The 27,966-nt window shown below is 51.2% G+C and overlaps 1 protein-coding gene across 5 annotated transcripts in view; it reads right to left on the minus strand.

Moving 5' to 3' along the window:
* The window catches only part of LPIN1 (lipin 1), a gene marked incomplete at both ends in the record, with an annotated part of 115,791 nt that overhangs the window by 11,978 nt on the left and 75,847 nt on the right, over positions 1-27,966 (minus strand). For 4 of the 5 annotated variants that reach the window (XM_079721366.1, XM_079721367.1, XM_079721365.1 and 1 more), the window contains 11 exons: positions 5,735-5,821; positions 6,184-6,332; positions 7,819-7,945; positions 13,739-13,818; positions 16,877-16,969; positions 20,269-20,338; positions 21,096-21,189; positions 22,247-22,437; positions 23,097-23,190; positions 24,292-24,607; positions 25,954-26,083. In XM_079721366.1, the coding sequence (XP_079577492.1) occupies positions 5,735-5,821; positions 6,184-6,332; positions 7,819-7,945; positions 13,739-13,818; positions 16,877-16,969; positions 20,269-20,338; positions 21,096-21,189; positions 22,247-22,437; positions 23,097-23,190; positions 24,292-24,607; positions 25,954-26,083 (1,431 nt within the window). Of the gene's footprint in view, positions 1-5,734; positions 5,822-6,183; positions 6,333-7,818; positions 7,946-13,738; positions 13,819-16,876; positions 16,970-17,104; positions 17,183-20,268; positions 20,339-21,095; positions 21,190-22,246; positions 22,438-23,096; positions 23,191-24,291; positions 24,608-25,953; positions 26,084-27,966 lie in introns of all 5 variants that reach the window. The other variant, XM_079721368.1, reaches the window with a different exon arrangement.

Consider the following 27,966-nt stretch of genomic DNA (forward strand, 5'->3'; position numbering starts at 1 on the left):
AACACACTCTCCATCACCCTCAGCCCAGGCACTAAGCCCTCGCTCTGCTTTTTTCCTCATGCACCACCGGTCACTAATATTACACGACAGCCCCGTGTCTGACTGTGTCTCTTTAATCCACGAGCTCCCTGAGGGTGAGGACCTTGTCTCATCCCTCGCTGTTAACTCCAGCGCCAAAAAGAGTGCTTGGCAAGTAGCAGACACTTTGTAAATCTTTGCCGATGGGTAAATACAAACTACCCGCCTCCTATCCGACTCACTGCTCCACCGTGAATACTTCGCGCTGGCCAAAGGACTTGTCTTGAGATTTGCCTAATAATATGTTCTTTAACACCAAGAAACAGGAAGGTGCTGGGACGAAGAGAATCTAGAAATACCAGGTTGTTTGGAATACAGGGATGCATCTGAAAATCCAGCAAGCATTTTAATGAAACATCTTTGTATCTGAGCTGTCTAATTAATGCAATCTTTTTTTAAAAATCACTATTTCTGTATATAGCTCTTCACATTGAAGTCCTAAAAGCTGCCACCTGCAGGGGTCTGAGATGCTAATTTTATTTAAGGCTTGGTTTGCAAATATGCTTCACGGTTTGATCCTGCTATGGGCCGTCCTCACCACACAAGTGTTCTGCCTCAAAGGCCGTTACTAAACGTAGCTGGAAAAGCAGCTCGAGGACGTCCTAACGGAACAAGTGCCTGTTGGTGGCAGCAGGGATCACCTCTCCAGAGCCTTCACCCCCATGAAAGCTGTGTGAAACGCCAGGTGTTCCCATCAGTCACGCAGGTGGCCGAGTCACCAGAAAGCTTACTCTCAACGGTACCCCTCGTGGATAAGACCCCTCGCTCAGGAGGGCAGCCAGGAGCAGGACACAGCAGGCACACCCACCGGACACTCCCGGGCCAGGCTGGGCTGGGGGTGCTCAGGGGCCCAGCACAGCCCTTCCCTGCAGGAGCAGAGTGTACTTACCGCGGGACCAACTGCGACGGAAACAGGACACGGGACGGAGCAAGGTGGCCACGAGGGACCCCAGGGCAGGAAGGACAGCCCTGCCTGAAGAGGTACCAGTGAACAGAGGTGCAACACACACACGTGGGTCACACTTATCCCTCCGACATCTCAGCAACTAGAACAGGGCTCTGGGGAAACGCCAGAGACAAAAAGAAGGCATCATGCCATGGCCAGGCTTGGCACAAATGATGTTCCCCTTTCGTCCCAATCTCTACATCCCTCTTAGAGGCCTGGAGAGATACTGAAATAGATTGGATAGATTCCCTTTGGGTAACCTTCGACCTCTTCTACTTAATTTTCCAAGATAAGCTTCTGTATAGGAGTTTCTTAATTACTAGTTGCCGATGACACGCCCCAGTCATGACAATCAAAGATGTCTCCAGACACTGCCACATATACCATGGGGGGCAAAATCCCCACTGAACGCCAGTGATGTAGAGGAAAGGGAACTCGGTAGCCCTGTCTGCAGCCCTAGAGGAAGGGTACTCACCTGCCATCTTAAGAAAGGAAAGCTCACGGCCAAACTCAGGCTCGTTCTCAGCCCCGCCTCCACGGGCCCTGCTGTCTGGTGCCAGCCAACTTCCAGGTCACGTAGGCCGCCGGCCCTCTGCACCACGGGCCCCCTGCACCTCTGGCTGCCTGCACCACCAGCCTCCTGTACCACGGGCCCCCTGCACCGCGGGCCCCCTGCACCGCCGGCCCCCTGCACCGCGGCCTCCTTTCTGTGAGCGCTCCTCATCCCCACGAACCTGCCCATCTCTCAGCCCCGCCTCCCACTGCTACCTCCACCTGTGAGGAGCTTCTTCCTCTCTTTCAAAACTCTGCTCATCCAGTGAGGCTCAGCTCAGGTGCCACCTTCTCACTGAAGCCTTCTTTGATTCCTCGCCCTTCCAATCAGAATTCATTTCTCCTTCACTGACGTCTGTAAAATCTGCCTCTCTCACTACACCCCGCCCCAGTGCCTCATTACGGGGCGTGCTGTAGGTGTCCTTCTTGGGGGTCACAGGGTGCCTGACGGGAGGGGCCGGCAGCACCCCCCAGCGCACCCAGAACAGCGCCCGGTGCACAGCGGGTTTGCGGTCAGGCTCAGCACATCCTCAGGCCTCTCACGGAGCCTCGGCTTGGAACAGCGCACGCAGGCTCGGGACTGACTTGAACCACACGACCCAGCGGCGCAGCGCTGCCAGCCTAGCAGGGACCGATCGGAGGGATGGTGGGATCCAACTCCACCCTTTAGGGATGAGGAAGCCAAAGCCGCGAGCCGGGGACGGGTCGGAAGGTCTGTGGTGGGCCGACGGCTACGGCCCCTGGAGCCCAGGTCCCCCACTCCCTCCCATTCGCCACACCACCCTCTCCCTTCCTGGCAGACAGCGATGACGCGATAACCTAGGAAGACCTGAGGTGAGGGCAAGAAAGAAGCGCTGTGGGCAGGAGAAGAAGAAAGATGCTAATGAGTCTGCTAATGATCGGTCCCCGTCTTCAGCATCTCGGCTTCAGACAATACATTCCTCAGGCCACAGATGAACTAATTTATCTATGGAAACATAGGAAGCATTCCTCTCACTAAGTCATGGAGCCATCGATTTCCGGTTACATGAATATAAAAATATTTATCAAGGAAGGTAGGAAATTAGAGCAGTTATTGTCCATACTTAGCCCCCCGCAAATCCCCATTGGCTCAATGATCTAGATATTTTAGGAAACGGTCCTGCTTTATTTTCCTTCTACTTATTGAACACGTATATTTGAATACGCAGGAGTTTCCCATCTCTTCTATCTGTATCTGCTATAGCTCCTTTTCATCAATAACTGAGTCTGCTTTTTAAAATCAATAACCAAGCGAGCTTTATATCCCCTCTACGAACAAGGTGATAATCAACCTGACAGGTAATTTCTCATGGGCTGACTTATTCAAACAAGTAATTACATTTGGCAAAAAATAAATACAATTGTCCTCATTTTCTGTTGTTTCCTGGCAAGTGGTCATCTGCAAGACTGGCTTTTCCATCAGAAAAATACGGCAGTGCGTAAACTTTGAGGGTTACCCAAATGCAAGGAAAGCAGCATCAGGAAAGAGTGATCAGTCCAAAACTCAATTAAACGGCCCCTTCGTCCTGGTACTCTGTCATGCTCAACATCTCTCTAAATATGTCTCTGGGCAATCACAAATATGACACCAACAGAGACGGCCACCCAGCTTTGCCAGTTCTCAGTCAGTCCCTGACCTTCTCCCAGCTGGGGCTGCCGAAGACCTGGAGGAGGTAGCATGTGAGACGCTGCCTGGATGGGCATTCACTCTAACCAGCTACGAAAGCCGACACCACGTCCGGCCTGGGCTAGAACTCTGGGATGGCACCAAGGCCACCAAGCCAGGCCGAGCCCTTGGGTATCAGGAAGCCTAGAGGAGGAGGACATAGAGCTGCCCAGGGCACCGATTCTGGCCTGGAGAGGCTTGGTGAGGACCACGGGGTCTGAGCCGGGCATTGCAGGCTGAAAAACTGGGGGAGGCAAAACTCAGAGGTAAAGGCACGCCAAGCAGAAGCCACCATGTGAGCAAAGGTGGGAAGATGGGAAAGCGACGGATACGGGGTGGGGAACAGTCAGACTGGATTCGAGCAAGAAGGTCTGTGGAGAAGCAGCGGCAGGTCAGGAACTAGCGGAAGCTGACCCGAAACCGCAGGGTTTGAGAGCCACGCTAAGGAGGCCTCCCTCGCTCCTGTACAGAGCCCCGGAAGGCGACGGCCGAGCTGGGGGGAGGCCAGGACATCACTGGTCTAACCGTCCGGGCGTCACAGAGGACACACCTCAAACTCAGTGAACAAGTTAAGCGTCAAGCTCCTTCCTCTCAACCAAAATGAAAACACAACAAGCACTCTGTGATTCTCAGGTACCTCATCCACAGAGTGGACTCATTCTAAATCAATCAATAGAACCAAAAGAACGATCAGGCATTCTTTGGTAAGCTACGCAACTGTATTTTTCAAGAAGATACCTTTCCTAGGAAAACCCAAGAGAGACACAAATCAAACCCCCCCCCAAAAAAAGAGGCAAAACACAGTGCCTTTTTTTTTTAAACCTTACAGTAAGAACAGGAATAGCTTTATGTTCCAAAACCTAAAATGAATCATCAGGCTGTGAACTACTCTGTATCCTGACCCACAGGGGTCTCTTTCGACTAAAAATAGAGACAATTTTCAGTGTCAGGCCAGTCAAGGCAGCTCATCAGTGGATTAATCCTTCGAGGCAAAGAGTCAGCCGTGCGGAGGTGGCGGGGAAGGCCCTGAACACACCGCCTACAGGAGTGAGGCCTGGAGAACCTCTCTGGGGGCAGCTCGGGAATACCGACCAAACCTTTCGGTGTGCTCGGCCTTCCACCGGCAATTCTACTCCTGAGAATCCACCTCACAGCGGCCCTTGTGTAAGTGTCGTACCTTCTCTGCTTATCTGTATGCTCGTTGGACATAATAAGGACTTATTGGTAAGGCAGGAGAAAGATGTGACCTTTGTACTTCTATATTTCTCTCGTTTTTCTTATTTATTTTTTTCAAAGAAGCATGTATTACTTTTAACATTTCTTACGGAAGACATCCAGAGAAGGAAAGTCAAATCAATGAGCTGGGCATCTAAGAAGTGAGAAGCTTTGAATCCACCAGGAGAAAAGGCCCTCCCAGGCACCTCGTGCCCCACCAACCCGAAGCGTGAGGTCCAGGAGGCCAGAGACCATGTCTACGTCATCATCACAGCACCAGGCACTCAATAAATGCTGGATAAATGAATGGATGAGGAGGAGGAGAGTGTACTTCACTCACTTGTGCTCAGAGTACTGGCGACAGCTTTGAGTGCCCGTTCCCCATCACCGTCACCGCCACTGTCACCGCCACTGTCACCGCCACCGTGGGCCGGAGGTACACACACCGGGGCAGAGTCCCATCAGCCCAGGGCACCTCCCGGCTGTAACTAACTCAAGGACAGAGAGCAGTGGGGCAGAGAGGCTTCACTTACGTGGGAGACTCTAGTCCCCAGAGAGATGGAGACAGTGGGACCAAGCACCTGCTGGTGGTGCTGCAGGGATAGGGACCCCAAGGGCTCTGAACCCTGGAGACGCACCAGAGCAGAAGCACTGGACTTGGAGCTATAGGCCACCCAGGGTTTCAGAGAGTTCTGCCTCTTAGCAGCTATGGGAATTTGGACAAATTGTTTTAACCCTCTAAACCTAGAAATGATATTACTTGCTTCTCGGAACTACTGTAAGAGTTAAGTGACAGATGTGCCCGACACAGGAGAACAACTCAAGATCCACCCTCCTACACTGACGTCCCAGGTACGGCCCCTCAGCAGAGTGCTCCCTGGACCAGATGGGCAAGATGTGCACCGCTGGCTGGCCCACAAAACGTGCTTGGAATCTGGACCTTTTCAGCCTAAAGTAACTCCCTTGGTCTACATCAGAGACTACCATGTCCTCACCCGACTATCTGTGCCATTCCCCAGTATGAACTGAACCTCAACCCCTCCCCTGAGGCTGCCACTGCCTTCCTCCTCTGTCAACTTGCAATTCCCAGGCCACTTCCTTTCTTGCCTTTTGGTACTAAATTCACATCTGGAGTTGGCGGGATTCCCCACGCGCTCAAGACCCTCCCTGGCCAAGGGGCACCCGTCTTTGTAAGTCAGCCCGTCAGCAAAGGTTCTGTGTGCAGATTGCCGCAAGTACTTCGGCTGTGTACTTACTGGCTCACTTTATGGTACAGCTTGGCGATGCCCTGGTGGGTCCAATCCTTCCCAAGGGTGGGCAAAATGTGGCCAAGAGTATCTGATCTAAATAAAAACAGAGACAGGAAAAATAAAGTTAAAAGGGCATCGCGAAAGGGGGAAAAAAAAAAGTCATTCTGACTCATCGCACCATAAATGCCTCATTAAAAAATGCAAATGGGATGCACGACTTGCTTTCTGGACGGAAACCCCGAAACTGAGCAACAAAGTCAGGGAGCCGCCGCCCCAGAGGGAAGCGACCCCCGATCCCCCACTGCAGCTGTTTAAATCAAGGAGCTACGGCTCCGCGGGCGGCACCGACCGCCCCAGAAACTGAACTGCATGAGCTGCATGATGCCCCGGAAAGAGGAACTGACATGCTGGCTCCAGGCCCCAGGGTCCCACGGCCCCGAGTCGGCGGGACCCACCTAGTGATGGTTCCATCGATGTCAGAGATGATAACCTTATCGTCCCAGTTCCACAAGTAGATGGTGCCTTCACAGCGGCACGTGCCCTGGTACTGCGTGGTGACGCTGAAGACCACGTCATTGGGTCCGTTCTTCAACTTCAGGCTTTTCTGAAAGATACGCACTCTGTGTCCACTGGAGGGCGAGGCTCAGAGAGAGGGATATTCAGTTTCTGTTCCACGAGAAACCGGATCCGGATTTTATTTTTTTCAAAGCACCACCCTAGGCCACCGTACAGTTTTTTCCCTGTCTCGCTCTCGAGGAGGACTGGGCTTGCCAGGACTTGGGCAACCTGAACCCCAGGCCCCCTCACAGGCCCCAGCGTAGCGCAGCCCACCCTCACCCATGCCCCCTGGGGTTTGTAAGTGACAGGCTCTGAGGGTCGCCGCAGGAAATCACAACTTCAGACTGGGATGCACTTACTAGGCCACGGCTGAGTACGAAGGGCCATGGCCGGGGAGACGAATCTAAGTCAAGTGTGAAAATATGTTCCCCGAACCAGCCATGAGCACTAGTTAATACACGGACACAAACTGGAAGAAAGCAGTCGTCTCAGTTATCAGGGACATCTCATATCCAGAAGCCCAGAAGCTAGACCCCAGGAAATCACACCGGATTCAGAAGGCAGAATCCCCTCTCAGCGGTTCTGAATCTCGGGACCGGGGCCCTCGAGTGCAAGCCAGCTGGGGGCGGGAGTCCAGGTCGCCCCCAGCGGCGCAGGGTGTCAGGCCTGACCGCTCTCTTTTCCCAGCAGACACCGTCACAACTAAGCCTGGGCCCCGCGAACTCTTAGGAGCGCAGCAGAGAGCAGATACCTGCTCGCTGTCTGCTCCTGGGAAACAGGGCCCAGGGATTAAAACTGGTGGTACGGGGCTTCCCTGGTGGCGCAGTGGTTGAGAGTCCGCCTGCCGATGCAGGAGACATGGGTTCGTGCCCCGGTCCGGGAGGATGCCACACGCCGCGGAGCGGCTGGGCCCGTGAGCCATGGCCGCTGAGCCTGAGCGTCCGGAGCCTGTGCTCCGCAACGGGAGAGGCCACAACAGTGAGAGGCCCGCGTACCACAAAAAAACAAAAACAAAAAAAAAACTGGTGGTACGGACACAGAGCAGAGGACACTGTGACCAGGACGGCCCCCTGCTACCGGAAGCTCTCTGAACCCCATCACAAGTGCTCCATTTCCCCCCAATTCAGGAGATGCGGCTGACTTAACAAACATCTCTGGAAAAGTGGAAACAGCCCTGCGATTCGGGCTCTCCGTCATTCACAGCTCAGGATAAATTCACGCCTTTGGGCCGCCTTCCGCCAACACTTGCGGACAGGAGCCTCCAGGGCAGTGTCAGGGCCGACACAGGGGAAGTGATGCTTTGGAGCCAGCCTGGACAGGAGCTGATGTGGGGCGCGAACCGGAGGCAGCAAAAGGGGGATGTGAGGTCGCGGGGTCGGGGGGCAGCGGGCAGTTGGATAGAGAAGGTGCCAGAGCTGAAGCCGGAGCCAGAGCATGGGAGGGACGCCCGGATCATTGAACCCACTGAGTCCAGGTGGCCATGGCTGGGCCAGTGCCCACAGCGTGGTGGAGGGGGAGGACAGGACACTCACCAGCTGCTCTGACGTGAGGCGCAGGGTCTTCTTGTAGCTAACGCTGGACAGCATGGGGAGGTGGCCTGTGCTGGAAAGCTTGGCAGCCGCATGCTCCTCATCACTGGAGGATGACTCATGCTTTATTCTGGAACACACAGTGATGTAATTGCCAATTAGGAAGTACATCTGGGTAGCCATTAAAAATGCATCAGGCCGGAATCGATGATGGAGCCCATCGGGTGTCTCCCGGTGCTGTCTCCGGGTGGTCACTGACCAGACGCCGTCGCTAATCCCATCCACGCGGCTCCTGCATTATTCATCCGGGACTGCCTCTCCTCATTCACATCCCTGTCATCATCACTCTACTTTAAACCAAGAGGCTCCCCGTCCTGATCAGCGGGCTTAAGCTCCCTCCTGGCCTTGGAGGAGGCTCACATTCTCTCTCTTCCCCTGTCCCAGGCTGCTGGCCAAGCACAGGAGCCCAAAGTTCCTGCACGTCCAAGCCGATCAGTTCCCGGTACACACCGCTCCAAACGCACAATCCCAAGTAACGAGGACACTCTAGGCCTTATGAACAGGTGCCAGGGGAGCCAAGAAGGGCCCCCCCGATGCTCCCCTGGACCCCTCAGCAGGCTGCCCCAGGAGCAAGAGCCGTACCTTATTCACATGCACAGAACCCAGCACTCCGAGAGCTTCTGGACTTCTCCACATGGTCAGGGCTGGCAGGTGCGGGTGGGAAGCATGCTCATTTTCTTTAAATAGCTCAGATAAGGCATGTCAGCAATTAGCTGTTCCCTGGATTCCAATCCGGCTATGGCATAGTCCCCAACCCAGCAGTACTAGACCTGCTTCCCGGGACCATTTTCCTTGAAAATGCCGTTAACACCCTACAAAGTGCTTCGTAAACGTTTGTTAGGCTAAACGGAGAAAGCTAGGCAGCCCCAGAGCAGGCCCCCCCACGACTCCCCGGATGCACGCCTCCCCCCCGCAAAGCTTCTGGCTCAGCGCATCCCTTTATGCAAGACAGGCACACGGGGCTCCATCTTAGCTTTGCATCTCAGTGACCTCCTACCTCGTCCTCCTAGCCCCTCGCCCTCCCTTCCCTTCTACCAGGAAATGATTGGGTATTTCCTCTGCAGCCTGTTGCTTTCTTGCCCCATGTGCTCGTTCCAGAAGCAGTTCGTACAATCCAATACTGCCCCGCACTAGGGCAGACAAGAGGGAAGACGCCATTACACGGCACCCCGCTTCTGTGTTCTTTCTACTGGCTCCTTCCATGTCCAGAATGAGCCGCCCCTCCCCAGGCCCCTGCTCCCGGGGCCCTACGAGGGGCGGCCTGTGGGCTGTGGGCTGGTGGACTGGAGCTCATGCCACCAATGCCTCTAGGCACCATGCCAGGCGTGGAGGCCACAGCAAGCAGCCTGGCCCCTGCGCTCCCCGGAGCTTTCTGTCTGGACAATCACAAGAGAGCTGGACAAGTGCTATGCTAAGAAGGCAGAGGGCATCGAGAGCAGCCGGACGAAGGGTCCAGGAGCTACACAGAACCATCTGGGCTGGAGTCACAGACTTGGCCATCACGGGGACACAGCCCTGGTGAACGAGCCATGGGGACAGGTGACTATGTCCACGGAGAAAGAGCACGTAGCCCCAAATCCCGGTTGGTCCATGGCGGGGTCAAGCTACAACTGGATGAATGAATCTACACCTGTGACGCTGGGGGCCGGTTCTAGGTAGAGTGGAGACCTGAGAAGCCTGGGTTTGAACCCCAGGAACTTGAGGCTGTGTTACCCTGCTCAGACTATTTTCTTTCAGACTAGATTTCCTCATCTTAAAGTGCAGGGGAGCAAACGGCATCCCACCGACCAAGAGATCCCGGAGGCCGGCAGGTACGAGACAGAAAGAAGTGGACCGGGAAACGGGCGTCCCAGGAGAGGGCTCACAACCACAGGACTCCTCTCTGGGCCTCGGTGGCTCATCTGTAAAATGACACAGAAGTCCCTTCCCCTTCCGACCCCTGCCGACCCTACAAACAACGCGGATCCTTTTCAACCAACAACCTAGAGGATCGTTTTCAGACAGACGGGTACACGTGGTCCTGGAGCCAAGCGGCCTGACCAGTGCCTGGGTGGGAACCCAGGAGATGAAGCTACAGGCCCCTCATTGAATTGGAAAATGTTTATGTTCCATGCAAACAGTTTGGTGGGAAATGAGATCCAAATGTGAACTGAAGCTCTCAGTGGCAACAGATTGATGTGAGCCTCTGCTGGTGGGATGCGGAAGCAAAGCAGAAGAGCTCTCATCTCCATCTGCTACTTTAAAACAAAACCCAAAACCCCTAGATCGGTGCAGCATGCCACGTTTGAGGGAGCGCGGAGAGGAAAACACAGATACAGAAACTGCGATGGGAGCTGTACGCCCCGGCTGGCGGTGCCGGCTTACGGCGAGGGCACGGTCATCTGTGGACCTGGCCACCCTCTTCCCCACCCCCGCAACAGTCCTTAGTGTCGCCGGCTTTGCGGCGTCTGCAAGGAGCGACAGAACGAAACAAAAGGGCTCATCTCACTCGAGTGTCTGTGTTCAGCCAAGGAGCTGGGAACAACATTGAAGTTCGCACTTGTCAGTGTTCAGTCTTTGATGGTATTTTAATGACTTGCATGGTGACAGGCTGTTTGCTCAATTATGAGACTTCAGGGACTGTTCTGTCAATCACAAGTCTGTCAATTAGGAAAGCACTCCGACACTTTTTTTCAGTCAACCGCATGAATCTAATTAGGGGACTAGGATGCCAGTCAAAATGAAAAGATGTACACTGCTCAGGAGACTTTACACGAAGACTTTTCAGAACCTCAGACCCTTTTCGCAGGAGTCAATTCTTCGTGTTTCAGGTTTCGTGAAAAAATGTAGGCTGACTAACTCAGAGTGGCCAATCGTCAAACTCCTTCTATCTAAGAGGGCAGAGCATTTCTGTCAACATCTGAATAGGATCGTATCAGATACTAGAAAATCCAAAGCGCTTCAGATGGACGGTGTCAGCCGATGTTCCAGCTCCGGAAGCGCCGCAGGAGCGCCCTGCTGCCTCCTCCACCCTCGGCCCGCCGGGCGGCCTCTGGAGCAGTCACACGGCTGGAAAGGAGAAGAACACACAGCCCGTACGAGCCACCGTCGTGTTCTGTCCCTTTTAAACCTCTCTGAGCCCCTGGCCAGCCTTCCCCAGGTCTCAGACTGGCATATCGCAGGCCGGATTGGGTGGACATCCTGCGTTTCGCCCATATTGTGGAGTATAATTTTAAACACGTGCAACTGCACGGTTAAGATGAGCCTGTGTCTTCCAGGCCACCACAGAGCCACCCACCCTCCTGACCGCAGGCACAGCCCACGTGGTCTTGTTGGGTTTTACGTTCTGCACCTCCTTTCTCATGAGGCTGCCGTGAGGATTCGATGAGCCAACACCTGCGGTGTGGGTGTCAGTCTTGTGCCCATTTCACAGATGAAGGAGGAAACACCGAGGGGCTGATGAATTCGCCAAAGATCATAGAGAAGAGTGACAAAGTCCCAGCTCATGCTGCCTCTTCTGCTTGGAAATTACTGCAGGACACAGAGGGTCTCAAAAAGAGCCCCAGGGCTTCCCTGGTGGCGCAGTGGTTGAGAGTCTGCCTGCCGATGCAGGCGACATGGGTTCGTGCCCTGGTCTGGAAAGATCCCACATGCTGCGGAGCGGCTGGGCCCGTGAGCCATGGCCGCTGAGCCTGCGCGTCCGGAGCCTGTGCTCCGCAATGGGAGAGGCCGCAACAGTGAGAGGCCCGCGTACTGAAGAAAAAAAAAAAAAAAAAAAAGAGCCCCAGGAGAGCAGGGTATTTCCAATGCAGCCAAACTGCTGGTTTAAACTGCTCGGGGACAGAAGGGTGGCATCTTTGCTTGCGTCTCCCTCCCTGGCTGCTCTGGGAACGGACAGCACGCGAGTCCCTTCCCTCAGCCAGGACTCCAAGCCGGATCTGCCTGACTCCAAATTCTGACGTGTACATCCTGCTGCTTCAAACACCTACTTACCGAAAACCCACTGCCTTCTATCCTAGCGGCCTCCTACACCCCCTCAGGACTGCGCATTCTTAGCCCGAGCTCCACCTGCCTTCTCCCCTCCAAGCTCACTCAAGGTACACTCAAAATTCCAGGTTGGGAAGGTATGCAGATAACCGTGCTGGAAAGCCCCTCCCCAGAGAACGAGCCAGAGATGGAGGGTGAAGACTGGAAAAGAAGCACACAAGCTCTTCAACCCTGCTCCCTTGTCCAGGGCAGACCGGCAGGCGGTGAGGTGGGAAGGAGCAGTGCCAGGGCACCACCAGGGGGAACAGAAGGGGTGCCCTGTGACAGCATCCCAGCCGAGAGCCGGCCCTGCCATGCAGAGCTTTATCAGGTCCTGCACACTCTGCTCCACAGAGGACAAGAAAGAAATCAGACTGTTTCCTACGTGACACCTACATGAGTTTCTATTTCCAACAGTGAGTTCTAGAAATAAAATAGCTTAAGATACAGAGCTATGGCCAGGAATCCAAGGACTTGAAATCTAAGCCCGCCTCCCCTATGAAACAACAATACACTGGAAAAATCTCATCAGTTCAGTAATAGCACATTTAAGACATGCCTGCTCTGGGTCAGCCACTGGCTTGGCCTCTAAGCTATAAAAAGGATAGAGGGGGCTTCCCTGGTGGTGCAGTGGTTGAGAGTCCGCCAGCCAATGCAGGGGACACGGGTTCGTGCCCCGGTCCAGGAAGATCCCACATGCCGCGGAGCGGCTGGGCCCGTGAGCCATGGCCGCTGAGCCTGTGCTCCGCGACGGGAGACGCCACAGCAGTGAGAGGCCCGCGTACCGCAAAAAAAAAAAAAAAGGATAGAGGGCTTCCCTGGTGGCACAGTGGTTGAGAATCTGCCTGCCAATGCAGGGGACACGGGTTCGAGCCCTGGTCTGGGACGATCCCACGTGCCGCAGAGCAACTGGGCCTGTGAGCCACAGCTACTGAGCCTGCGCGTCTGAAGCCTGTGCTCCACAACAAGAGAGGCCACGATAGTGAGAGGCTCGCGCACTGCAATGAAGAGTGGCCCCCGCTTGCCACAACTAGAGATAGCCTGCACGCAGCAATAAAGACCCAACACAGCCATAAATAAGTTAATTAATTAATTTTTTAAAAAATAGGATAGAGATATGCATCTTGCCCTCAGTGAACACGTTAGCATTTTCTGCCTGCTAAATAAGAAACACAACCCTGGGTTTCTCAAGCACAGGAATACCAGAAGGGTGAGGTCATATGTAAAAGGTGTCATACTAGCTCGGATCACTCAGCGTCAATATGCAATAACAGCGTCGAATTAGTGGGTGATGGCATGGCCCTCACGGTAGTTACCCTCAAATCCCGTACAAGCAGGTTACCCTGAAGACAAAACACGACTCATATGGATCCGTATTATCAAAATCTAAGGCCTCCTGTACCAAGTTAATATGAATCCTTATCAATACTTAGAAAAGTATCAATGTAAGTCCTGGTAAGTGTCTAAACTATAGAGAAAAGCAAGTTCCTTGAGAAGGGCCACTTGTTTTCATGCCACTGTTAATGCTGCTGTTCATCCTCCTGGTCATTATTTACCACCACTGCTACCACATTCTGTAAACTGAGGGCTAGCACATGCCAAGAGCACGAGGGGTGCTCGTTCCATTATCTCATGTACGCCTCACATTTACTTTGGAAATTCGGTGTCTAAGGAGCAGACACTTCCATCTGATTCATAGGAACAACAATTTGAGTAAATTGCTCCAGGTCATCGAGTAAAGGACAGAGGCAGGTCTGCAAACAGGTCCATCTGGGTCCATGGCCCGGGCTATTCGGTGAATCCTATCAGCATCTGTGCCTTGACCCTAGACACAGAAAGGAGCCACAACACACCGTACCTGGTGGCCATGCCCAGCTGTGACGGCTGCTCCCCAGTGCTATGGCTCTTTCCTGCCAGGCACTGCTCCGGCTTACTTTCCTGGAGAAGAAGAAGACAAAGAATCATGGACACACCAAAGGGAAACCACCTACACAACCACTGGCGTTCTGTGACGGGCTCCCCAGAGTCCAGAGCAGGGCCCCAATGCCCTCCCCAACGGCACGCCCCCACAGGGACGGTGGGTCCCAGTTACTCCTTTGCTTAGCCGTCTACAATTAAGCTGAGAAATATTTTTGACAAAAATAAGTCTGTTTTCCATAAGTATTCTTGGCACCAAACCAAACTTCATAATCACTGTAGCTTATGCAAATGCTTTATCAAGGGCTGCTTGGATACGCGAGGGCTTTCAAAATATTTTCTTATAATTGCTGATAGAAATGCCTGAAAATATTTTCACACCATATTTTGCCTGAGAAAAACATGGGCGCATTCTCTTTCTCAATACCGCGTGCTCTTAATAGAAGATGCTCCTTTGATGTACTGGAAAGGGCTCTGGAATTCTCAGAGCTCTGGGCCCAGTCCTGCTTCCCTGGCTTAGGAGCCTCGGGCAAGTCATGCAACCTTGTGGAGCCTCGTTTCCTCCCCAGCTACACAGGGATGATGACATGCCTCTCCTAACGCTGCCATGAGGACCACGGAGAAGCTGCACATAAACACAGAGCCTGGCCCGCAGCAGGCAAAGGAAGAGGAGAACATCCACTAGCCCCACAGACGTCACAGGAAGTCATCACAGGCCAGACAGGTGTGTCAAAGGACAAAGAATGTACAATCAAATTTCATGATTCGTGGTCATTTGGTCAGGGGGGCAGAGATGGATGTGTTTAATATGAATAAAGAAAATGAGTGATAGAAACAGTGTAACAGGGTGACAAGCTTAACATTTGATGGGTACCAGCGATTTTCAAATATTCTTTAGCTTTTTATAAGCATGCAAATAATTGATGTGAGAACAGGCCCAGTTAATGTTTAATTTATCTGTTGAGGCAGGTAACTTGGCCGCCACTATTGACAATTCTTTATTAGACCAGCGCAAAAATGGGTATCTATCTGAAATATATTTCAGGTTTTTAAGAGATCTCGTAACTCTTCCTTATTGCACGCCGCATTCTCCTCAGTTCCAACTAATGAAACTCTGGACACTCTGCAAAAATAGGTCTCTGAAGTAGCCTTCATCTTAAATTCTCGAACATTCTGCTCTCCAGTAAGAGAATCAGAAAGGCCTCTTACACTTTAAGTCTCCTAAAGTAAAGCGCATGCTTGCTCTACCGTGTTTATACCCCTTGGAGATAATGGGACAGTCAGTAAAGCTCAGGTATGCCAACAGAAAATGCCCAAGAACAGTTTTATCTTGATGAAACCCTCCCAACAGACTCTTTCCCTTTGAACTAATGAAATAAACAAACTGAGCTCCTGGGATTTCTTTTACGCTTATAATAACCAGCTTGCCCGCTGCCCTTGGGGTTTCTTCACACTAGATTCCAAAAGTATAATCAGCATTCCCTCAAACATCTGCCGGACCCCTGCTCTGGGTCCCAAAACGGGTGCTCGGGAGACCACAGGGATCCAAGCCACGAGCACGTGTGGTCTCTGCCTTCGTGGAGTTTAGGGTCTGGAGGGGACAGGGATGTTAATCAAATAGTCGTACTAATCGGTGTATAATTATAAACGATGAGAAAACCTGTGAAGGAAAAGTTCACGGGCAGGGTTAGGAGAGCAGAGAACAGCAGACTAGACTAACCTGCCCAGAAGGGGCCATTTGAGATGCTAGTTAATTAAGTGAAGAAGGGTGACAGGGGTCCTAAGAACACTAGGCAGAGAAATAACATGTGCAAGGGTCCTGGGGTAGAATGTACTTTCAGCCAGGGACACCAAAGCACAGAGTGCAGGGGAGAATGGCAAAAGGTGAGGCTCTACAGAGGCAGGGGCCAGGATACACAAGTCCTGTAGACCATGCTAGGGATACTGGTCTTAATTATAAGACCGCTGGGAAACCACAGAAAGCTTTTAAGCAGGGAGAAATATAAATGCGGCCATTATACTACATAGACCAATGCCAACTGCAGAGAATGAGGAAGAAAGGGCAAGAATGGATACAAAAAGACCATTTGGAAGCAATCCTCAGAGGGAAGGTGGCAGCCTTGAGTTGTGGGGTGTGGAGCTAGAGAGAAATGGAAAGCCTGAGCGATATTTAGGATGGAAAACTGACAGGAGGGGTGAGGGAAGAAGGAAGTACTAGCCTGTGGATGGACAGTGGTGCCATTTTCTGACGGTGGTCCAACAAAGGAAGAACTCTAGAGAAAACCATCAGATCGATTTCAGAAATGAGGAGTTTGAAGTGCCTGAAGCATCCACGTGGAGATATCTGCCTAGTTGGCTATCTGACAAATGGACATGGAGTACAAAACGCCCTCCTTGTTAATAAAAATGAAGTCATCGCATGGGCGTGAATGAGGTTGCCTAGGGAAAAACAGGCAGTCGAAGCAGGAGAGAAGGCTCTAAGACAACCCTTGAGGACCCACTTACAAAGGGGCTGAGCCAGGGGAGGAACAGCCCCCGAGGCTGGGGGGAAGACCAGGCAGACACACTGGCACAGAAGCCAAGCAAAGAAAGTGCTTCCAGAAACAGGCTGAGAGGTTGCAAAGATCTGAAACAAATTATAGGCATTTATAGATATGGAAGCCAAAGCCACCGAAGTGAAACAACTAATGGGAATTAGTCTAGGCTGTAAGTCTACCTCGTTAAAACTGTTCTCACAAGCAACAGGAAGATATTTAACTTAAAAAAAAAAAATTTAAACATCACGTTGAATCTCTTCTTTTTACAGATGAAGACACGTTACAGAGCAGGAGTGACCCGACCACGGTCCCCAGGCTGAGAGGTAACAGAGCCAGGAGGTGACGGCAACTCTGCTCACCGCTCCGGGCCCTTCTCCACCTCCCCTCATTCTGTGCTGCCTTCGCATACCCTGTGGCAGGCCTGACTCTTGCACACTCAGTGTGATGGCTTCTTTCACTGACACGCACGTGAAGACAAACCCTACTACCCAAAACCAAAATTCACTGAGCTAAGTAGGAATGCTCTTGTTTTTCAGACTCACCTCTTTGATTGTGCTGTTTCTTCCCCTCCATGAAAACCACCATCTTCCTCCCTTTCTGGGCATCTTATCCCTCATGATAGATTCCACCGTGGCCTGTTTTAAACGGATGGTAACATAAATAATGGAACCAAAAAAAGATCAACTTAGCACATTCAAACCAAAAGACACACACATGCAAATTAAAGTAAGATTTAAAAAAAAAAAAAAATCAGAGAAAACACAACATACTATTTGCGGATTAAAAATTTTTGAGAAACAAAACCTAATGGAGTCCAAAATTACATTAAGATAACTTAAGCATGAAGACTTAAGAAGATGTTAAAGGAATAAACAAACAACAAATAAAATACAACACAACAACAACAGAAAAAGAAAGCATTGAAAATCATTAGTGATTAGTCAGACCAGAAGTTTTCAAATTAAAGTGGTTTACTGATTATGATACTGTTATTCTCAATAAGATGATTATAAAATAAAAAATGAAATGATTAACAGGAGGTATAGGGTAAGCAGTCTTCAACAAAAGGTAAAATGCACAGGATCTTTTTAGTAAATGTAAGTTTCCAAATATTGGTACACTGAGTATTAATAGATGTATTTGATTTAAAAGCTCAAGTATTAAAAAGAAAATTCATACTCTTGCCCTAAATAAATGCCAATTGAATAGGAGGAGATTAAATGTTAATTAATAATTTTCTTTGTAAACCAAGTGTACTTTAATAAATTTTTAAAAAATAATAATAATTTTCTACATATTTCCAAAGAACAAAATAGCCATCTTGAGGCTACTTCCAGGACCAAGGTAAATGTTATCTAATTTCCTTTCCTTGGTTTACAGAACTATCAGGTAGCTGATACCTCAGCTAGTAATGAAAGAAAGATTCAAGTCTTTCAACCGAACGAGTTGCAGGTAAATGGAAAGAGAAGTAATTCACATATTTAGCCTGATGTGTGCTTCTTTCTATCATTTAAAAATCCCTACCTGACACAAAAGAAAACCACAAAATACACCAAAAAGCAAACCATGCATACCCAATTCACGAATAGGACAATTAATGAAGATGTCAATTACCCTATTCCTCCTATTTCATCCATAAATATAACAAAACTCCAATTAAAAAAAACTAACAGGATTCTTTTCAAACCTAGACAAATTGATTCTAAAGTTCAATTATAAAACAAACAAACAAAACTCGCCAAGAAAACTCAGACAGAATAATAAGTAGGCATGAGCCTTAATAAAATTTATTTTATTAAAATACATTTAAAAACCATAGTGTTTAAAAGAAAGCAGTGTTGGGACATGAGTAAACATGTTGATGCAACAGAAGACAAAGTCCAGAGATAAATCTAAATTCACGGAGGAAGTAGTAATATGATCAAGTTGTAACTGCCTATCAGTGGGAGAAAGAGTTATCTAATGAACGGTATCGGGATAATTAGGTAGCTTTGACAGACCCTCTCGGTTGCTTCCCTGGGTGAATCATCCCCTTTCTTTCTTGCCAACATAGCCAACACTTTGCTTGAGAATCAGACTACACTGTACAGGATGTTCTGGGAAGGCAGGCTCAACTCCAAGGGAGAAACTTCGATTGGTCAGCACCACTTTGACTGGCCCTTCCACTGTGTTGCCAACAACTGGCTTGGAGGTGGTCATGTGACCAAGTTGTGGCCAATGAAATGTGAGAAGCCTGCCTCTATCCTTCCTATTTTGGATGCAGTCGTATGAGATGATGGGTAAAACAGTCATCTTGGGATCGTAAAGGGGAAGCCAAGGAAATCAAAGAAGCTCATGCAGATTCATCAAGCCTGAAACTACCAACCTCTAACATTCTTATTATGCCAGATAATAAACCCCAATTATTTTAGGCACTTGTAGTCATTCTGTTTCTTGCAACCAAAGCATCCTGATTCAATAACCAGCTGAAGAGAAAAAAAAAAAAAAAAACTGATTTGGTTCCTGATACCTCACTCATGACTCTCAAAATACCCAAGTGTGATACAAAACCCAGCAGCCACAAAAGAAAACGGTGAAAAATTCTACATATAAAGATAAATTCTATATTAGATAAACAGCAAAAACAGAATGCAAAAAATTACTGACAACCTGTAGAAAGACTGAGAACGCCTACCACAAAGACTAATTTCTTTAAGTTCAGGAGTCATTTCTTTTTCTGTGAACTTTATCACTAAATATCTAGTGCACTGTTCTTTCTTCTTTTTGATCTGTAAGAGCTGAGACACGTAACATAAACGTCTCTCCTGGGCCATGGATGCTATGCAGAAGCTGCCGAGGACAAAACAAAACCCACTCTGGAGAACATGCCCTCAGCCCCGTCCACAAAGGATACTCACAGATAAAGCACCACCAAGGATGAGGCCACAATCCCAAAGCACGCACACACACAACCACAAGGGAGAGAGCAGGGGCTCAGCGAAGTCGGCTTAGACCTTCAGGAACCTCAGAGATGAGAGTTCCGACAGACCACAACATCCCCGGCAGCACAAAGCGCTCGCTAAGCACATGAAGGAGGCAAGTGTGAGACGTGGCCTCTGCAGCAAAAAGAACGCAGCATCTGCTAGAAAGACCCAACGCCGGGAAACGGTCAATCCCAGGCGAGGCCCAGGGAGCCGGCAGGGGGAGGAGGCGGGCAGAGCGGGGCCGCGGCGGTGCATCTGCCCCTCGCCCTGCCTCTTCCCTGCAGCCGCTCACCTGCGCTCAGGTGCAGCTACGAGCTGCCCGGAGCCCGCACTTGCTCCTCCTCGGCCCACCGGCCCCAGACCTGCTTCCTGGCTGAGGGACGCCTGATGCTGACGGTGGCACCTGGCATCTGGTACAGCACCTCCCTGCGCCCAACCCTGCTGCCTGCTCCCACCCTTCGCCCTTTCTCCCCTCGTCTCCCTTGGGCTCAGACGTCGGCCCGTCTGCTCTGCCTCCACCTATGTCCCTGGCACGGCAGGTGCGGGGACAGGGGACTGCCTTGATTGCGAGGAGGGGGGAAGGACAGTCAAGGTGCAAGAGAGACCCTGACGTTTACACCCTTGGACTTCCAAACAGCACAGTGTAATTCACCTCGTGGTTTCTAAATGAAAAGCTAAGTTCCGGGCTTCCCTGGTGGCGCAGTGGTTGAGAGTCCGCCTGCCGATGCAGGGGACGCGGGTTCGTGCCCCAGTCCGGGAAGATCCCACATGCTGTAGAGCGGCTGGGCCCGTGAGCCATGGCCACTGAGCCTGCGCGTCCGGAGCCTGTGCTCCACAACGGGAGAGGCCACAGCAGTGAGAGGCCCGCGTACCGCAAAAAAAAAAAAAAAAAATCTAAGTTAAGTTCCAACCCCCCCCATTCATCTCGCCATCATTTTCCACGTCCCTTTCTTCCTCATGGTAAAGCTCACCTTTGGCAAAGGCTTCTGGAAGGCCTGCATCGCCAGGAGCAGAGGTGCCGCCGTCGCCCAGTTATAGTATCTGACACGAAACAACAAAAAAGACGTCAGGAGACCAAGGCTCAGACTGAAAACCTCATGTCCTGAAAAGCGGTCGTGGAAGGCTCTGGAACCCCAGCTGGGTCCTTAAAGAGCCCAAGACTGTGGCCAGCACCCCGGCCCAGACCCCCACATGCCCCGCCCTTGCAGGAGCCCCTCCTCCATCAAACCCACAGCGGCCACGGCCGTCTGGCACGACACATGGCGTGGCGGGCGACCAAGCGGCCCGCTGAGAGCAGCCCTCACCCCGCGGCGCGTCCACCACCAACGCGCTGGGGCGTTTCTTGCCACCTTTCAAGAAAAAGGAAACTAGGACCCTCAGTTAGCGCGTAGACGTCCACGGCTTCCTCTTGGAGAGAAAAGTTTGCCAACAGTCTGTAAAAACACGTGCACGCCCCTTGACCCTAGACAACGAAGCTTTCACGGGGTGCGTGCACAGTCTACCGTGCGACACCTGCGCATCATACGGGCCGAGCCCCACGGGCCAAGGCTGTGACATCACACCTCCCATCATGAAATCTCATGCAGTTGAGTGTAGACGCCCCGGGATCCTGTTATGTCAAGGTTCTTGCTATAGAGTGACGCAGCATTTTGCCAAGAGTGAAGAGACGGTAGCAGACTTTTAACAAAGACTTAATTTCATACATTTCCAAGAGCTATCGTCCAGGTCTCTATAGTTGAGAAACTGAAGCTGAAGCACTATCACACGACAGCTGAAATGACTTTCGGGAGGAACTTACTTATTCCCAATCTTCACCACAAGATTGGGGTCATCAATGAGGGCAGGGTTGTCCACAAACTGCTGATACGACACGGCTTGTTCCAGAAACGCATCTGCGAAAGCAAGCATAGGGAAAACATAAGGAGAGTTTGGTTCAAAAACCAGGCCTGTTTTTCACTCTCTCATATTCACAGGAATTTTGAGAGTTTATACATTCCAACTGTGCAGACAATCTTTTAAAATCTATTTTCAAAGGGAGCTTCCGTTAGTTTGGGGGCAGTGTCTGCACATAAATAGAGGGAGGTGGGGCGATCGGAGGACGGGGGGCTGGCTGACCCTTAATCAGTGCACACGTGCTTACGCAGCAGCAGGCGTGTGGGACTGCGGTAAACACACGTGTCCGCAGAAGCAGATGACCGGGGATCAGGGCTCAAGGTCCGGCCACCCAGGTTTAAGTCACAGTCACTGGTGTGACCTTGGGGAGTGATCCACCTGCCCAAACCTCAGTTCCCTCACGTGTAACGTGGGAATAGGAACCTCGCCTACCCCCTCTGTGGTCGTGGGGATGGACAAAGTCACAAATGAAAGTGCGGTGACCTGCCTACGGCAGGCTGGGGGTGGGAAACACCCAGGGCCACCAGGTCCAGGAATCATCAGCTGGAATGGCTGACTGCATCGACTGGGGGTCTCAGGGCCACCTCACCACATAACTGGCGTAAGACGCTGGGACACCACTGTTATAAGTAGGGTGGGTGCCCCCTTCGGATGCAGCCGGGATGTGTCCCAGCACTTGCTCAGACATCCCTCCCTCCTCCGGCACTACTGCACACTTGCAATGTACTGCGTTTTCCCCGTGTGGACGCTGCCGCCCTGGGACACCCCTGCAGGACGGGCACCTGCTGTGCTCTGCGAGCACACTTGATGACCCGTGACCCCAGCGGCTTTGCTGTCGCCTAGAGCCACGTGTGACCCACAGAACCCTGAGGTCAGCCAACCGCCAGGCAGCAGCGCTCGGGTCCTGAGCAACAGTGGGTCACGTGTGCTCCACTAACCGGGCCAGAGAACATCGCCCGTAACCTGAACTCATTCTAGGAGCCCAGGCTTTGAGCCGTTCCCACCGGCGGCCACCAGGGGGCGCTCTTGGCTTGAGGACCGGCTCCCAGACGGTACCTTTGGTGATCTCCCTGTTGTCGCTGAGGCCGCCGCACAGGGAGATGGCGATGGACGGCAGGTCCCTCAGGCCGTCCGAGGTGCTCTCCACGCCACTGTCAACGCCAGAGCTGCCCACGGACTGCGGGGACTGGTTGGCTGAGCGGGCTCCGTTGTCGTTGGCGTGTTTTGTGAGCCCAGAAGGGTCTCCGCTGGAAGCAGAAGAGTGGAACGGGCTGTGAGGTCTCACGTGGATATCAAGGGGCTCTGGCGATCAGAGGAGCCAATGATTTCATCCCAGGACAGACTTTCATTCAGGCACCACGACAAAGACAGACAAGCTCAGTGAACAACCTCAGGAGGGAAGACGGTCATTTTTGGCCTCTACGACTCCCTGCACCCTCTCCAGGCACACTGAAACCGACGGAAGAGAAAGCACGCTGTCCTAAGAGGCCACAGTCCTCTGCTACACGCTCCGAGGATCTGGCCCTCCCTGCAAATCACGGGAGAACTGAAGATGGGCCCCCAATGGCCACGGGGGACTCACCCCTAGGGAGGGACAAGGCCACACAGCTGCCCGCTCTTTGCCACTGATTCGGGCTGCGGGCCACTGACCACTGCGACACCACCCTGGTGCCATCGGGGAGGAGACCTCGTGCCTGCGTTCCCGCTCAGATGCCACCTGGGGACACACCCACACACTCACAACTACACAGAGTCCACTGCCTTCATTGGTTTCTTCTCACAGTAAAACATGAGCCTCCTGTGGCCTTTTCTTACTCACTTTCTAATCAAATGTAAGGAAAAAGCGGACTCCCGGATCAATATTCAGATTACAGAAAACGGTATGAAGAATAAAAAGGATTGTTACTTTTTTGGAAAATACAGGGCAGCGACCTCAGGATCCATGTCTGTGAGGTCATCCAAGTAGACGCCGTCGGCACCAAGGTGTCTGCTTCGTTTGTCTAAAACAGCAAAGGGGTCAAATCAGAGCGCCGTTCTCCAGAAACAACCTCATGGACTTCTGAGTGTCTCCAGAAAGGGCACTTTAGCACAGTGTGCAGATGTTCTCAGAAGTGCCCGAACTGCAAGAAACCCAAGAGCTAGAAGCCAGCGGCACAGCATCGCTGCCGAGGCCGACGGCCCGGGTTCGCATGCGGCTCCCACCCTCGCCAGCCGTGTGGCCTGGGCCGGTCGCCTAACTTCTCTGAGCCTCAGCTCCCCAGCTGGGAAGGACCTGAAGAGTACTAAGCACTCGATATATTGACACGATTACCATTATTATTATTATTGGTATTAATGGCATTGGTTTTGTTATTATTATTACTAAACAATAACGCTTTCAGTAAGCACTTCCCCATCAAGACTCTGAAGCACGGTACCCTAAAGAGGGTACCATCGGCCCCTGGGCACCATGACTGCAGCCTCCCAGTTTACTTCTGCTGGAGAATTATGTCACTGGTTCATACAAACCTAGAACACTGCACAAAGCCACACGGCTAACAGACAGGCTTAACGTCATTGCTCAGACAGGCAACCAGGTGGGCATTCAGCTATATGTAAGGAGCCCCCACTACGTGCCAACCACTATTCTAAGTACCACGGAAACAGGTAACCAGACCAAAAAGGTTCTTGACCTTGTAGAGCACATATGTTCTAGTAGGGAAGTCAGGCAAAAAAAGAAACAAATGATCATTTGAAATAGTGACACACAGTACGCAGAAATTAAAACAGGATAATGCACTAGAGAGAAACTAGGGGCAAGGGGAGAGGTGGGCACAGATTAGCTGAGTCATCAGCGTCTTGTGCCGTCCCAGCGTGTGCTGGACCCCAGCATCCCGGACCTGCACAGGGCGGGGCTCACCACACCATCCCTGAGGCCTCCTTCAAGCCGGATTTTCTATGACTAAATTCTGAGAACTCACATATTCAGCAAAAGGGTACAGACCGAACAGGAGAGATGTCCTGTTTCCACTCTGAAGCACCCCGAACTTTGGGGGGAAGAAGCTGTAGTTTGCCGAGCCCCAAGTTCGCAGGAGGGAGCCGGGAAGCGCCGGCATTCTCACCCTTTTTCCTAGAAGGTGAATCCGTCTTGCTGGCTGCCGGGGCAGCGCTAGCAGAGAGGGCTTTGGACTCTTCGATCGTAGGCAACGGGGGCGCTGCGGCTCCTAAGGCCTCGACATCTTCTTCGTTCGCAAACTGCACCTCCGTCTGCGGCTTGTTCTCCTCCAACAGCGGCTGCACGGGAGATCCCCCAGCCAGGGTCGGTGACTGGTCACTAAACGCGTCTGAAGATTCACTGTGGATGGCTTGAAAGTGCATCTCATCACAGATTTTTCTACTGTTCAACGAGCTGGACTCTTTCATCTTGTGTGCAGATGACTAGATCAAAGGGGCAGGGAGGGAGAGAGAAGGTCAGAGAGAAACTGAGTCACCAAAGAACACCTGGGCAGGCAAGGATCTCCAGAGCCATGCCCACACTTGGCAGGACACGGTGAAGCCTCAGGAGTCACCTGGTGACTCCGTACCTGCCGAAAGGTCTGGAAACCAAGGACAGTACTTCCAAAGTGAATGAACTTTCACAGAAAACATCAACTGCCAGATAGCAGTGAGTGAGATTAGCAACGGAACGCAAAGGTCCAGCAGGAAAATGGGAAGTGTATTCACACCACAGGGTGTTTGCAGTAATAAGAATAACAAGTGAATTACGATTACACCCAACAACATGATGAATCTTGCAAAACTAATCTCTGCTGTTAGAGTCAAGATTGGGTTTATCCTGGGGGTTTGCGGGGGGCGTGGGCGGGCGTCAGTTGGAACAGTAACTACAAAGGGTCGGAGGGTTTCCAAGTTCTGATTTAGCCCCCCTTCCTGGTCTGGGTGCAAGTCACGTGGACACGTTCACAGTGTGAAAATTTACTCATCTCGGCACTTAGGATCTGGGTATTTCTCTGCACGTGTGTTACATTTCAATGAAGTCTACCCCCAAAACGTGAATGAACAAGGGTAGACTTGGTGGCTGGTTCACACGAGTGGGAAATTAGCATTTCTGACTCTATCTCTCCAAGGAGTTTCCAGTTATGGAAAAGATTCATCCAAACAGAAACCGAAATGCAATCTGTGGGCCAGAGAGTGGGGAGAGCGTATGCGTTTCTGTATCTGATCCCACAGCTTCGAACACACATGAAAACAATGCAACAGTGGATCTGTGGCCGGAACTGTTTTGCCGGAAGAAGTGATGGGTTTGCACTTTCGTGCCGTTTCTCCAGCAACGAATGACATGAATTTGTAAAGATGGTTGGCCGGATCAGCACTACCACTTGTGGGCAGAGGAATCAGCATTTTCCGTGAAAGCTAAATAACCTAAATAACCTAGAAGGGGACTTAACCCACAACTTCAGCCTCAACAGAGCTGGTCTCCAAAGAGCTACCCTTCTTGAGTCATAACAGGAATGCTTTCAATCTTCACTCACTCACTCATTCATTTATTCATATCACTAAGATTTACTGGGGATACAAGAGGCCGTAGCATCTTCCAAGGATCTTACAATATTATTATTAAAAAAAAAAGCCCCAGCTTGCATTATAGTAATATAATTCAAGATTCTTGTAACACATTGGAATATGAAATAAAATTTCTTGAAAGAAAGAACTGTGCCCATTACATGTTTTTCGAAACTACCTTCGGTGCATGGAAGAATTGAGCGGGCGGCGGGGGTGGAACTTACCTTTGCGGCTTGGGGCAATTCTCCCCAAAGCCAGAGCATTTCTAGATTATTCTTCTGCATTGTCCTGTCCACAGACTTGCTGACCAATTCCGAATCACTTTTAGGTGTTGAAGGTCGGGAAACTGAAGGACTTAAGAAAACACAAACGCATGATTAAAGTGGGAAGGGAAACTTTTAAAACTGTTTCTGGCCCAGAATTCTACGGTTCGGGAGAGCCCAGAAAAATGCACCCAACCTGCCACTGCCTTATGTCCACGGCTTCATGACTATCCCCTCTGTGGCCACCAGGGGTCGATAGAACACGTGCCATGGGGGAAGGTGCTCCCAACTTGGGTAGCCCTGTCCTAACCTGCCGCCAAATTCCAAGTAAGTAAAGATGAGAAGAAGGCGCATTTAAAAGGGGAAGTTGGAAAAAAGAGATGAAACGGGAAACTGATCATGGGCCAACTTTACCACAAATGCCAGATGCCACCAATAACTCACTAACGTGGCAGGGACCTCCAAGCTGAGATTTTGCAACATATTGTATCTTCCAAGAATACTTCAAAGATTCCTATGCGCTAAGCTCTTCCTGCAACAACACATCATGATGCTTACTTCTCAGACCAGCTTTTACGTGGCTGTAACTTGGGTTTGCCTCTCTGCGCTTTCTACATTTTCAGTCCTGAGCCCTGAGCCATCATACCCCTGTCCAAGCACAGAAACCATTAACTTATCTACAGAGTTCTCACAGCCTTCTAAACAACATCCGGATGAGAAGAAAGACCCATTTAATGATCTCTGGTCTTCCATCTCCTGCACCATTTCCTCTAAGATGACAGTTTTAAATGACGTGAAAAAGCAAGCCCTTGCAATTTTCCTTTTGCACCTTCTCTCACAGACCTCACACGGTCTCCCCTAAGTCACCTCTCAATCATGTGCTTGGTTTCATTTATCTGTTCAAGTGAGATGTCAGCTCCAAGGGAACAGAACTTTCCTGCCAGGACAAGGAGAGCTCGTGGATGACACACAGCATGTTTCAGACAAATAGGGACCCTGAACGGCTAAACTGCTCCTGGCTATTTAGTCCAGCCATTCAGACAAACAGACTAAATGCTGCTTCTCCCCGTCATTTCACACTGAGGGGGACGCTGGCTGGTTCCTCCTCCCTGGGCGCCGGCTGCCCTCCACCCATGTCAACGGCACGTGGCAGCCCTCGGGCTCCGCTTGGCCAGTCTGCGGAGAGCAGGACCTTGAGATAGCATACCGTGGGCGTGTAAACGATGGGACACCTCTACACGCATGAACATGCATGCACGCGTGCACACGCACACACACACACACACACTCGTGCCCATAAGGAAGGAGTCCCCTGAGAAGGAACGCTGGGCCCTCCAGACATCTGAGAGGTGAAGTGTTCATCACCTCCCATCTGTCTTGCTTCCTCTAGTTTCCTAAGTCTGCTTTTCTCCAAAAGGTCAATGCTTTTCTGGCACCGAAGTGTCCAGAATTACAGGTTCAATATCAGTGACGTGTGCAAATGGAGCGCTGTGGCCTCCAGCGAGGGGCCTTTGTGCTGACAACTGTGACCTGGGTCGTTCTTCCTCCAGAGGCATCACAGGGGAAATCCATCGTACCTGGCTTCCTACCCTCATCGGCGCTGCACCCAAACCTCAAATCATTTGTTTGAAAAGAATACAAGTTATTTATATTTTGTTATAAATTCTTTGGAACAATCCATTGTTTTACCCACCGCACAAAATTAAGTCAGGCCCTTGAGACTGAGCCTGCTCTGGAGTCAGGTGTCGGCAAACGTTTTCTCTAAGATGCCAGGTAGCAAGAATTCCACGCTTTGTGGGTTATGTGATCTTTGCAGCAACTACTCAATTCTGCCCGCGCGGTGCAAAGGCAGCCACAGACAATATATGGACAAACTGGCTGTGCCCCATAAAACTTCACAGAAACAGAGGGTGGGCCGGATTGGGGCCCTGGGCTGTAGTTTACCAAACCCCACTCTAGAAGAATGCACACACT

Source organism: Hyperoodon ampullatus (assembly GCF_949752795.1).
Source record: "Hyperoodon ampullatus genome assembly, chromosome: 15".
In the NCBI taxonomy this organism is placed as follows: domain Eukaryota; kingdom Metazoa; phylum Chordata; class Mammalia; order Artiodactyla; family Ziphiidae; genus Hyperoodon; species Hyperoodon ampullatus.